The sequence below is a fragment of the Bos taurus genome, chromosome 17 (assembly GCF_002263795.3).
Source record: "Bos taurus isolate L1 Dominette 01449 registration number 42190680 breed Hereford chromosome 17, ARS-UCD2.0, whole genome shotgun sequence".
NCBI classification, from domain to species: domain Eukaryota; kingdom Metazoa; phylum Chordata; class Mammalia; order Artiodactyla; family Bovidae; genus Bos; species Bos taurus.
Window position 1 is genome coordinate 54,117,432 of NC_037344.1, and position 13,712 is coordinate 54,131,143.

General features: G+C 40.0%; 1 protein-coding gene across 7 annotated transcripts in view; it reads left to right on the forward strand.

Moving 5' to 3' along the window:
• IFT81 (intraflagellar transport 81) overlaps positions 1 to 13,712 on the forward strand; it is a 112,408-nt gene that overhangs the window by 53,935 nt on the left and 44,761 nt on the right. For all 7 annotated transcript variants that reach the window (XM_059876013.1, XM_059876015.1, XM_059876016.1 and 4 more), the window contains 1 exon segment: positions 7,615 to 7,764. In XM_059876013.1, the coding sequence (XP_059731996.1) occupies positions 7,615 to 7,764 (150 nt within the window).

Consider the following 13,712-nt stretch of genomic DNA (forward strand, 5'->3'; position numbering starts at 1 on the left):
GGCGGGCTACAGTCCATGGGGTTGCAAATAGTTGGACACGCCTGAGTGACTAAGCACATACTTTTATTACTCAGCTTAAAAAAACAACACTTTTGAGATTCCTTTTATGCCTCTACCTTATCCCTGCCTACAGCCTGAAGCAGGCATCTTCACTGCTCAGAGGAGTTCAGGGTTCCCGTTCTCTGGGTGGAGGCAGCCATCTAGGGTTCCCACTGCTGTGGCCAGGCTTGACTGGGGCCATCATTCCAGAGCTGGGTGAGCTTCTGACCCTGTTTACTGCTTTCCTCCAAGCACACACTGTAAACAGTACTGACAGCTGGGGGCAATCTAAGCAAAGGGACATTTAAATGTTTTGCCATTCCTTAATAAAAACACCCAGAAAAGAAAAGCAAGCAAGTATAACCTCTAGATAGAGAGGAACTTCTCACAGACACTTTGCAAACATCACACATCCTCTTTCCTCGCTGCAACACCTAGATTGTCTTCTGAGAAAGATCACAGATCTTGGTGAAATCTACTTAAGAATAAGAACAAGTGAAAAGATCTTTTTTCTACCTGTTTCTCACGAGAAAGGGGGGGAAACCAATGTGGGAGCTGTCAAAGGGTCCTCGGAGCTTTCCTGACTGTCCCCATAGCAGGACTCTGGCCTGGCAGTCAGGAGACGGGGGTGAGGAGTTGGTGTGACTGTGGAAAAAACGCTTCCCTTCCTAGGCACCATCGGCACAAGGAGGTGACCCCAGTGTTCCTCTGTAGAGGTTGGAATTAAACAGGAGTAGTAGGAGGTCTTGGAGAAGACAATGGCACCCCACTCCAGTGCTCTTGCCTGGAAAACCCCATGGACGGAGGAGCCTGGTGGGCTGCAGTCCATGGGGTTGCTAAGAGTCGGACACGACTGAGCGACTTCACTTTCACTTTTCACTTTCCTGCATTGGAGAAGGAAATGGCACCCCACTCCAGTGTTCTTGCCTGGAGAATCCCAGGGACAGGGGAGCCTGATGGGCTGCCGTCTATGGGGTCACACAGAATCAGACACAACTGAAGCAACTTAGCAGCAGCAGCAGCAGCAGTAGGAGGTCTCAGAGAAGGCAGTGGCACCCCACTTCAGTACTCTTGCCTAGAAAACCCCATGGACGGAGGAGCCTGGTGGGCTGCAGTCCATGGGGTCGCTAAAAGTCGGACACGACTGAGTGACTTCACTTTATCCCATCCAGTTTCCACCCCTCTCAGAGGTTACTCCCATCATGAGTTAGGTTTTTATCCTTCTGTGATTTTTATTTACTGTTTGACAACCCATTTGTATCCCTAAACAGTATATTATTTAGTTTCCCTAAGCAATACTACTAATGGGAGCATTCTCTGTTTATTCTGTAACTTGCTTTTTTGGCTCTACATTATTTCTTGAACCTATAATTGTTTATTTTGATTGTATATACTATATTGTATGAATATAAAACAATTAGTTATGGCATGTTTTCCGACTTTTTGGTATTGCAGGTTTTTATCAATATTATTATGTATGTCTCCCTGTGACTATGAGCAAGGATTTTTGGAGGGTAATGTTTCCTAACTTTTTTCACAACATGGCACTTAAAGTAAATAGTTACTGTTTAGCATACTGAGATCAAAGGACAAGGCTGCTTATAGCTGAGGATGACTGGCCTGGGATTTCTTTATAATATCTTGCCCAGCTGCTGCAGAGGCTAAGTTGATTAATATGTGGGCACACCTGTACTGTTTGTGCCACATGAGTGTCCTGGAGCACACCCCATTTAGGAAGACCTGCTCTGGAGCAGTGCTTCTCAGAGTGTGGTCTGAAGACCTGTTCTAGTACACAAACCGTTAGTTACTAATCCACAACCATGTAAATTAGGAGGAAGCATTTAGGAACATCTAAATAGGAAGTCAAGAATCACCTGGAGTAACAGGCAAATTTGGCCTTGGAGTAAGGAATGAAGCAGGGCAAAGGCTATTAAAGTTTTGCCAAGAGAACGTACTAGTCATAGCAAACACCCTCTTCCAACAACAAAAGAGAAGACTCTACACATGGACATCACTAGATGGCCAACACTGGAATCAGATTGATTATATACTTTTCATGCAACCAAAGATGGAGAAGCTCTTTACAGTCAGCAAAAACAAGACCGGGAGCTGACTGTCGCTCAGATCATGAACTCCTTACTGCCAAATTCAGACTTAGATTGAAGAAAGAGGGGAAAACCACTAGACCATACAGGTATAACCTAAATCAAATCCCTTATGATTATACAATGGAAGTGAGAAATAGATTTAAGGGACTAGATCTGATAGAGTGCCTGATGAACTATGGACGGAGGTTCGTGACATTGTACAGGAGACAGGGATCAAGACAATCCCCAAGAAAAAGAAATGCAAAAAAGCAGATGGCTGTCTGAGGAGGCCTTACAAATAGCTGTGAAAAGAAGAGAAGTGAAAAGCAAAGGAGAAAAGGAAAGATATACCCAAATGAATGCAGAGTTCCAAAGAATAGCAAGGAGAGATAAGAAAGCCTTCCTCAGCGATCGGTGCAAATAAATAGAGGAAAACAACAGAAAGGGAAAGACTAGAGATCTTTTCAAGAAAATTAGAGATACCAAGGGAACATTTCATGCAAAGATGGGCTCGATAAAGGACAGAAATGGTATGGACCTGACAGAAGCAAAAGATATTAAGAAGAGCAAGAATACACAGAAGAACTGCACAAAAAAGATCTTCACGACCCAGATAATCACGATGGTGTGATCACTCACCTAGAGCCAGACATCCTGGAATGTGAAGTCAAGTGGGCCTTAGGAAGCATCACTACAAACAAAGCTAGTGGAGGTGATGGAATTCCAGTTGAGCTATTTCAAATCCTAAAAGATGATGCTGTGAACGTGCTGCACTCAATATATCAGCAAATTTGGAAAACTCAGCAATGGCCACAGGCCTGGAAAAGGTCAGTTTTCATTCCAATCCCAAAGAAAGGCAATGCCAAGGAATGCTCAACTACTGCACAATTGCACTCATCTCACACGCTAGTAAAGTAATGCTCAAAATTCTTCAAGCCAGGCTTCAGCAATATGTGAACTGTGAACTTTCAGATATTCAAGCTGGTTTTAGAAAAGGCAGAGGAACCAGAGATCAAATTGCCAACGTCCACTGGATCATGGAGAAAGCAAGAGAGTTCCAGAAAAACATCTATTTCTGCTTTATTGACTATGCTAAAGCCTTTGACTGTGTGGATCACAATAAACTGGAAAATTCTGAAAGAAATGGGAATACCAGACCACCTGACCTGCCTCTTGAGAAACCTGTATCCAGGTCAGGTAGCAACAGTTAGAACTGGACATGGAACAACAGACTGATTCCAAATAGGTAAAGGAGTACGTCAAGGCTGTATATTGTTACCTTGCTTATTTAACTTATATGCAGGGTACATCATGAGAAACGCTGGGATGAATTAAGCACAAGCTGGAAGCAAGATTGCCGGAAGAAATATCAATAATCTCAGATATGCAGATGACACCACCCTTATGGCAGAAAGTGAAAAAGAACTAAAGAGCCTCTTGATGAAAGTGAAAGAGGAGAGTGAAAAAGTTGGCTTAAAGCTCAACATTCAGAAAACTAAGATCATGGCATCCAGTCCCATCACTTCATGGCAAATAGGTGGGGAAACAGTGGAAGCAGTGGCTGACTTTATTTTTGGGGGCTCCAAAATCACTGCAGACGGTGACTGCAGCCATGAAATTAAAAGACGCTTACTCCTTGGAAGGAAAGTTATGACCAACCTAGACCACATATTAAAAAGCAGAGACATTACTTTGCCAACAAAGTTCTGTCTAGTCAAGGCTATGGATTTTCCAGTAGTCATGTATGGATGTGAGAGTTGGACTATAAAGAAAGCTGAGCACCAAAGAATTGATGCTTTTGAACTGTGGTGTTGGAGAAGACTCTTGATAAGAGTCTATTGGACAGCAAGGAGATCCAACCAGTCCATCCTAAAGGAGATCAGTCCTGGGTGTTCATTGGAAGGACGGATGTTGAAGCTGAAACTCCAATACTTTGGCCATCTGTCGTGAAGAGCTAACTCATTTGAAAAGACCCTGATGCTGGGAAAGATGGAAGGCAGGAGGAGAAGGGGACGACACAAAATGAGGTTCTTGGATGACATCACCAACTCAATGGACATGGGTTTGGGTAAACTCCGGGAGTTGGTAATGGACAGGGAGGCCTGGCGTGCTGCGATTCATGGGGTCGTAAAGAGTCGGACACAACTGAGCGACTGAACTGAACTGATAGACACTGAACTGAACTGATAGATTTGGTACTGTATAAACATTTTTATTATTTTATAAAAGTATGCAGTTTACAAACAATTAGAAAGTTTGAAAAACTGGTCAATCACCATAGAAAAGTGTGAGAAACACTGCTGTTTATGGGAGTTGGTGGGGGATGGGAGGTACATGATCAACCTTAGTAGCTATGCCCAGTTGACTTACAAATTATGGTTCCAAATTTATATCCCTCACTGTCAGTGGTGTATAGGTGTTCTACTTCCTCCACATCTTCAACAACACTTAGTATGGAAGGGCTTTTTATTTCTACTAATCAGATGGGCATTATAATGGTATCTTACTATGGTTTTAATTTGCATCACTGACTATAAATGAGGTCAGACATCTTTTAATATGCTTATTGGCCACTTTGGGTTTTGTTTTCTATGAAGTGACTATTCAAGTATTTTATCCATTTTTCTATTGGGTTATTTGCCTTTCTCTCATTGATTTGTGGGTTTAATTTATGTATTTTTGGATATAAATTCTTTATTGGATTAACATGTTACAAATATATTCTTCCGAACTTGTGGCTTATATTCTTAATCTCTTAATATATATTTTGATGAACAGAAGTTCTCAATTTTAGCAAAGTCAAGTTTATCAACATCCATTTTCAATGTGTGTTTTGTTTCAGAAATCCTTTCCTATCTCAATAATCATAGTGATATTGTCCTATATTCTAGATTTTTAGTTCTCATTTTCACATTTCACATTTCTATATAATCCAGTTGGTATTGATTTTTATACATTATGAAGTAAGGGCTCCATTAATTGAGCATTTTATTCTTTTCTTAAATTGAAGCATAGTTGTTAGTTTCAGTGTTAGTTTATTGTATAGCAGAATGATTCAGTTACACATATATTTTCAGATTCTTTTCCATTATAGGTCATTATAAGATATACTCAATATATCCCTGTGCTATAGTAAATCCTTGTTTTTTATCTGACCCTGACTACTTTTCCCCTAGGTAGTTTGTCCAGTGAATGTCAAATAACCAATCAACATAGAGCACATTGAGTAATCAGTAGGTTTGTTCTTTCACAAAACATTTATAGCTTTTAGCTTTTAAAAATAGTTCCAGAGCCCAGCAAGACAGAGAAAGGGAAGATTGGCCTAGATAATACAGAGGATAGCAGATGAACAGGATTGATTTCATTTTGGGCACTTTGCCCAGGACACTTTTAATAGAACATATAGTTACTCTGAGGATTCTGAATTTGTGGTTGTGTCAGACTTACACATTTATTCTTTTAAAGGAAAAATTGCAAGTTATTAGATTCTAGGTACATTGGTCTGACTTAAATTTTTTAAAACAGTTTCTGTAATCCAGCCATTGATAATTTTGCTGTGTGTGGGCTAGATTCCTTAATATTAAAACTAACTCAATCATGGATAGAGAAATATTTTGAACTTCCTTCTTCTAAATCACAATGTGTTCGTCATTTCTTTCAAAGTTTAAGTCATTTAAAAAGATGTCTAAACAATGAATTAGCGGGTTATTTTTATGTGAAGAATTTTTAATCTTACTGGTTTTAAGGACTTTCTTTGCATATTCAGGAATCAATCAAGTCTTTAAGGAAAAAAAAAAACAAACCTTAATTTTAGAAATGTTCTCCTTCCTGTTTTGCTACCTTATAGTTTATTGGGTTGGCCAAAAAGTTTGTTTGGATTTTTCCATAACATCCTAGAGAAAAACCCAAACTAACTTTTTGACCAACCCAAGAGAATTACTGACCTTAGATTTAGCCTATTTTTAGGAGGTAAAATGCCACATGGTAATAGAGTTTGCATTAAATAGTGGCTTTGAATGAATTTTCCTTTTTTTCTGTTTTCTAAAGCTTCAGTAATACATTCATTTACTTTTATTACTTATAAAATTATTTATTACCCCCCTAATTATCCTTATAAAGAACTGGGCATTACAAAGGTTAAGATTATTAAAGAATTTTCACACTGTAGGTAATATGGAGGTTTACTTTTGTTTTGAAGTGATACATTTAAGTATAATAGGCCAGATTCTTACTATGAACATTTTTAAAAGAATGTAGTTAAAAGGTAGGAGCAGAAAAATTATTTTATGTAGTAAAAAAGAAATCTGAAAATTCTTAGTACTAATGGTGCATAAGAGAAAGTGATTTTTAAAAGTATTCTGTTCTGTTTTAGAAATACCAGAAAATTTTTGCATTTGTCTCTTATATTGAGCAATACTTTTAATGAGCCAGTGCCTCAGGACCTTTACACCTGCTGCTTCTACTACTTGGAATGCTCTTCCCTGCTTCTTTTTCCTTTCTCTAACATACTCCTGCTACTTCAGTCTTGCTTAAATTATTTTAGAGAAATTTGTCATAACTCACCTCTCTAAAATTCCAACACCCCCCCCCCCCACCTTTTCTACCTTGGTCCCAACCCAGGTTAAACTCCTGTTATTTATTTTCAGGGCCCCTTCACTGTTTCATAATGTTCATTGTGGTTGTGAACATCAGTTCAGTGTTCATTTTCCCCACTATTTCTTAAGTTTGTTAAGGGCAGGATGTGTATCTTGTTTAGAGTTGTATTCTCAGTGTCTGCCCAGTGCCTATGTAATAGTTAATAAGTAGTACTTGATAAATAAATTCCTTTAAATATTCATTTCATGTGCTTTTCTGAACTCTAGTTGGTATTGTTTAACAATGGAGTCTTTCCATTAGAGTAGTTACAATTATTAGTAGGTCAACAGCTGAATTAAGCAACTATGAGTTCCCACTAATTTGGAGTATTTTTAGCTTTTGAACATTTGGGATGAGTTTCAGATGCTTCTTAGGGTATATGGTCATAGTACCTTTCTTAAATGATAAATGGTAACTGCAAATGTTGACTGTTCTGCTTGGTTATATTAATCCCAGTAGATCCAGGGTCACCAAAATAGTACAATGCATAAGAGATAAAATGATAAGACCATAGCCAGAATTGATCTTCCACTTTTTTCTTTTTTTTAACCTGTTTAACTTTTATAGGATTGAAGTTGCTGTTTTCCAAATCCTTATTGTAAAGCTCACAATGAATAGCTTTTATATAAGGATTTCCAGTATTTAATGGGTCCAAAAAATCAAAATGTACACAAAGTATTTTAATTAAGCAGTTAGTCTTTCCAACTTTTTAATAAAACTAAGCTATTGTTCTGTATTTGTGACACGCATGTTGGACAGTAGAAAAGAAAATGTTTGTAATACGTTGAGGTTATATATAATATTTAGCAACTACTTTTCTACTTATTAAACTACACATTGTGTTCTTTTGCAGTTCAAGCGATATGTCAGTAAACTTCGAAGCAAAAGTACAGTTTTCAAAAAGAAGCATCAAATAATAGCTGAATTTAAAGCTGAATTTGGTCTCTTGCAGAGGACAGAAGAACTTCTTAAGCAACGTCATGAAAATATTCAACATCAACTGGTAATACAAAATTATATTGGGGTTCTAAAAGTACAAATGCCTAGAAGTTTATAAGTTGTAGCTTCATACTGAAGTCATTGTTTTTATTAGAAAAACCATAAAATTATTCATTTTTGCTGATTAATTATTGAGGTGATCTTTAAGCTGATTCATGTACTTTACTGTAACAATGAGTGCTTTTTTATCTGTGCTGGACTTTGGGATAATTAATAGAAGTTGAATTGCAAGTAGCTTTTTCTTTTGGATAGCTAACTAATATAACAAAAATAATCATACCAGGAGATTGACTGTAATTTATTTATTTATCATGGCCTACTAGTCAGAAATCTAAGCAGCCACTTCCGTGGAGCTATGGAAAGATGTATTCAGGGAAGATTCTATATGGAAGTTTGCCTGCAGGCTTGGTTCCCTGTATGTTTGTGCCTTGGTTGTCAAAAAAAGTTCAACCCAGAGAAATCTCTCTAGCAACAAAGCTGTTCTTGTTGTGGGTGCCAGTTTCTCTGAGTTTTCTTGATTTGGCTTTTTTTTTTTCCTTTCACCCATGTGGAAATTATGTCATCATATGATGTTGGCTTGCATGCATGCATGCTAACTTGATTCAGTCATATCTGACTCTTTGTGACCCCATGGACTGTAGCCCACCAGGCTTGCTGTCCATGGGATCCTCCAGGCAAGAATATTGAAGTGGGTTGGATGTTGGCTTACCAGCTAGCAATAATCTGTTAGAGGTTAATGAAATTTCAACCAGTTGTGGTTAGCTGGCAATATGAACTTTTCTGTCTCATGCTGTTGAATATTGTTTGGTTCTAGGGAACTAAAGATTGAACATTTACAGACATCAAACATAGGTTCTAACAGCAGTAACTTTTAAAATTGATATGTAGCAACTGCATTATTGCTCACTTCAAAATACTTTCTAATTTTCATTGTGATTTCTTTGACCTATGGTTACTGCTTAAAACCAAACATTTGGGGATTTTCTAGTTACCTTTCTGTTATTGATTTCTAGTTTATTTCTGCTATGACCAAAGAACATACTCTGTGATTTCAGTTCTTTGAAAAATTTGAATGTTGCATTATGGCCTAGTATGTGGTCTATCTTGATCATTGTTCCATGCACAGTTGAGAAGAATATATATTATGTTGAGGATGGTGTTCCATATATGTCAATTCAGTCCAGTATGTTAACCATGATACTCAAATCTTCTGTGTTTCTATTGACATTTTCATCTGCTTGTCCCATCAATTATTGAGAAAGATGTTTTACAATATCTATGCTCTTTCTCTTTTTAGTTCCATCAGTTTTTGCTGTACATCTTTCCTTAAGCTTCTTAGAAGCACAGCCGGAGAAGGGAATACTTGGTACAAGTGATTTTCTGAGGGAGGGAGTACCTTCAGAAGAAAGGGAATGAGGGAAACAAGTGGGGCAGTAGAAAAAAGCCAAATAAGGGTGTATTTTTTAATTTTATTTTTAATTAGAGGATAATTGTTTTACAATACTGTGTTGGTTTCTGCCATACATCAACACGAATCAGCCATAGGTATACATATGAAGGGTGTATTCTTGACTGAAAACAGCTTCATTTTGATCCTGTGAGGAACATTTGGGCACAGATTGTACCATGGAGTTGATTCCACCTTGAGGCAAGGGGTCTGGCCTTTTATACTCCCATATCAGTCAGTCATCAGCTGTGGTAGGGTGATGAAGCCTAGATGAGGCAGCTCCCATTGGGCAAAGGGCATGTTCTAAAGAAGGGGCAACTGTGAGGCATTAGCAATCAGCACTCATAGCAGCTTGCAGATAAGGTCTGAGTGGTGCACCAACAACATCCTCTATAACCCATCCCTTGCACTGAGATCTGCTTGTGTCTCATGTTAAAGTCACTCCATCCTGGTATTTCTTCTATAGGATTACAGTTGGTCAAAATTTCTAGGAAAATTTAGGAGAGTTTGTGGGACAAATTAAAACTCTCTTTGCTGCATTTGGTCCCAAAGACATAACTAATATTCAGTATCTCCTTTCTCTACCATCCATCCTAGATTCCCCACACGTTTAGCTAGTACCTCCAGTGGTCTAGATGACTTACTTGGTGGGATGACTCAGTCCCTCATTCCTCAGAGCTATGAGATTCTAGTAACAATGCCCTTCTCAGGTTGTGGTTGCTAAACCTACCCATTTACTGGTAAAACTGGGTAGGAGAGTACCAAGATATGCCATAATGGATCACATGAATGCCAAGTATATTCCTATCTGTCCCCCATTATATAGCACCATCAGTATAGCCTTAAGGTATCCTGCCAATAAATCACTCCTTCTTTTGCCCACTGGTCTTTGGGCATGAGGAGCCCATGCGACAGGATGGTGGCCAGAGGATTAAGTTTAGAGGGCCTGTCAGTGTGCCTTCTGGTAAAAGCAAGTCCATCTGGAAATTAGAACATTTATACTCACAGAGCCTAAAGTTGTGCCTCTTCTGTTGTGGGCATTCTCTAGTGGCTATATACATGTGATGAAGAGATCTTCACATTTAGTGTTAATTCTTATAGCTCAGTCCACATGCCTTCTCCCCAGACCTCCTTGTCCCTAGTCATTCAGTCTTGCTCTCTTGTTTCCTCCAGGCCCCTGACCAACAAGCTAAGCCATTTGTCACTGCCCAGAGGATACAAGATAATCTGGGGTTTTAAGATTCTCAAGTGAATCTATCCAGTTATCCCCCTTTCAGATTCAGCACACATTCTCTTCCCTATCACAGCCCTGACTTTAACATGGGATATATTCAGCCTTCTATGAAGTTTTGCCAGGATTAAGTCCTGTCCCTTGTTTTCAGCTTTCTCTGCTCTGTAGCCATAGGAAATGAGGGTTTCTTTAAACCTTCTAAGGAAGTTCTCTGACCTTATTGCTTTGCATTAAATCACTGATTAATGGATTTGAGCCTGTCAGTTGAGCTTAGCAACAGCCACCCTGACTGTTGCTAAGTGACTATTTATTTATGCTTCTCAAATACCAGCAACATTGCACCAGCTAGTACCTTCCTGTGATCGTTCAGGTCCTCCAAGAAGCATCATCCAGATTGGTTTAAATGTACAAGAGATTTATGAAGGAAGTATTTGTGAAGGGTAGAGGGAATTGGGCAGGAGGAGGCAGGGAAAGATGTTAGGCTCTAATGCAAGTCTGATATCTATGAAGGAAGAAGGAGGAAGGAAGATTGGGGATAGGATATAGGATATTTTAAGGACATTTTCGTTAGGAAGATGGGGACTTCCTGAGCCAGTCACCAGTAAGAGAAGTTCCCTGTCAAGAAGGAATGGGTTAGCTGCTGGTAACAGCCTGGGGGAAGCATGGCCTTGGTATGAACATGATGGTAGAGACAGAGGGCCAACAGTAGTGGCTGTCATTCAGCTTTGTTCCTCTCTTTAAGGAGATTCTCTTTAGCAAACTCTCTTTAAGGAGATTCAGGCAATCCATTGTCATGACCACTATAATCACTTCCACCTATTTTCTGCCTTAGTTGACAGGTCTTAACAATTGTACTGCTATAACATGCCCAAGACTAATATTACTCTACTTGCCCCCAGTCAGAGGGCCCTCTGCCTTGTTCATCCAGTTGAGTGATCCAACCCTAGAAGCCAGGTTTGATCAGGTTCTCTAGAAGCAGAATCTGAAACAAGAATTCTTGTTCTTCTTCACATGATTAATTCAGTGAGTGCTCTTAGGAGAAAGGAAGTGAAGGAAACAGGATGAAGCAAAGAGGAAGAAGTAGATTCAGTTGGAGTCCAGTTTCATGCTGATTGCACAAGGAGCTCTGAGCATAAATTGCATCACAAAGTTGGTCTCATTTTTAGGCAAGAGGGCTGCCCCCTTTGGGCCCCTATGTCAGTCACTTGCTGTGGATCCTCTTAACACTCAAGAGGTGGTGTGACACAGTTTCTGTTCAGCCAAGGGTACACTTTGAGGAAGGGACAACTGTAAACCATCAAAATACCAATTCTCACAAGATCTAGGGGCTGGGTACACTGACACAGTAAGCAGTTCAGGGCAGAGCAGCCACAGTATCCACTGCAGGTATCCTGAGATTAGTCCATGTGAATTTATTATAGTTACCTTCCTATTGGCAGTGTTTGACATGATAGACAACTCCCTCTTCCTGTAAAATTGTTCTTTACTTGTCTTCTGGCACACTACACTCTCCTTGTTTTTCCTTACTAACACTACTGTTCCTACTCCATGGCTGATTTCTTCCCACTTCTTCAAAGCCTAGATGTCAGAGTCCCCCAGGCTTAGGCCTTGGATCTCTTCTCTGCCCTCAGTCCCTTGGTGATCTTATTCTCTTGTGGCTTTAAAGACATTGGCTGTGCAGACAACTCACAAATTTGTATCTCCAGCCTAGATCGCTTCTCAAATTCCAATCTTGTGCATATAACATCTTGAACTGTCTATTGGATTTCTACTAGAGAGTATAGGTTTTTTTTTTAACACATCCAAACTTAAACTTCTGACCTTCACTACTCCCTCACCTGTCCTCCTGAGTCTTCCTCATCTCAACAAATAGCAACTCCATTCTCTCAGTTCTTCAGGCCAAAACCCCCTGGAGTCATCTTTACCCCTCACTTTCCTTCACATCCTAACCTGTCATAATATCTTCTTGGAGGGACTTCCCTGGCAGTCCAGTGGTTGAGAATCCACCTGCCAGTGCAGGGAACTTGGATTCAATCCCTGGTCTGGGAACTAAGATCCCACATGCCACAGAGCAGCTAAGCCTGTGTGCCACAACTTCTGAGTTCGAGCTCTAGAGCCTGTGAGCCGCAACTACTGAGCCTTTGTGCTGCAGCTACTGAAGCCCACATGCTGTAGAGCCTGTGCTTCACAATAAGAGAAGCCCACAGACCACAACTAGAGAGTAGCCCCGGCTTGCTGCAACTTATAGAAGCCCAAGCGCAGCAATGAAGACCCAATGTAGCCAGGAATTATATTTTAAATGTGTACATACACACACACACACACACACACACACACACACACACACAGACATATCTTGTTGGATCTATCTTTAAAATATATACAGAACCACTTCTCATCACCTCTGTTGCCCCCATCTGCTTCATACTACCATCATCTCTAACTTGAATTATTGAAATTGTCTTCTGACTGATTTCTCTGCCCCTCCGCTTGTCCCTCTATAGTTTGAGCTCAGTCAGCATAGATGTTAAAGTTTTCACTTAAAAACTCCTTTACTCTGAACCTTCCAACAAGTCTCCCATTCTATTTAAAGTAAGTCCAAGCTCTTTCACTGGCCTAAAACACAACAATATAATTTATCATCAAAACTAGGACACTTTTCAGAATGCAAAGGACAATAAATGTAAACTGATACTGTCTCAGCTAACCAGCTAAGTCCTATATGATCCCTCCCCTATCTCCACCTCTATTTTAAGCTCCCCCCCCCCGCCCCCGTCTAGTTGTTTATTGAAAGGGCCAAGCATGCTCTTGTGCTGGGCTGTTCTCAGTCATGTCCAAGGATTGTAGTCCCCCAGTCCCCAGGACTATGACCCCAAGGACTGTAATTCACCAGGCTCCTCTGTCTGTGGGATTTCCCAGGCAAGGATACTGGAGTAGATAGCCATTTCCTACTCCAGGGGATCTTCCCAACCCAGGGATTGAACCTATGTCTTCTGCACTGGCAGGCAGATTCTTTACCACTGCGCCACCTGGGAATTCCCCAAGTACGTGCCTACCTCATGTCTTTTGCACTTGTTGATCCCCTGGGTATCTCTATGACTTGCTCCCTCACTTCCTTCAGAGCTTCACTTAGGTGTCATCTGCTCAGGGAGACCTTATCTAACCACCTTCTTAAGATTCCAACCCTACTCTTCCCTCACACTGTATATATTTTAGTTGTTTACCTATTGCCCATTTGCTCTCACTAGAAGTTAGCTCTGTGAGGGAAGGGATT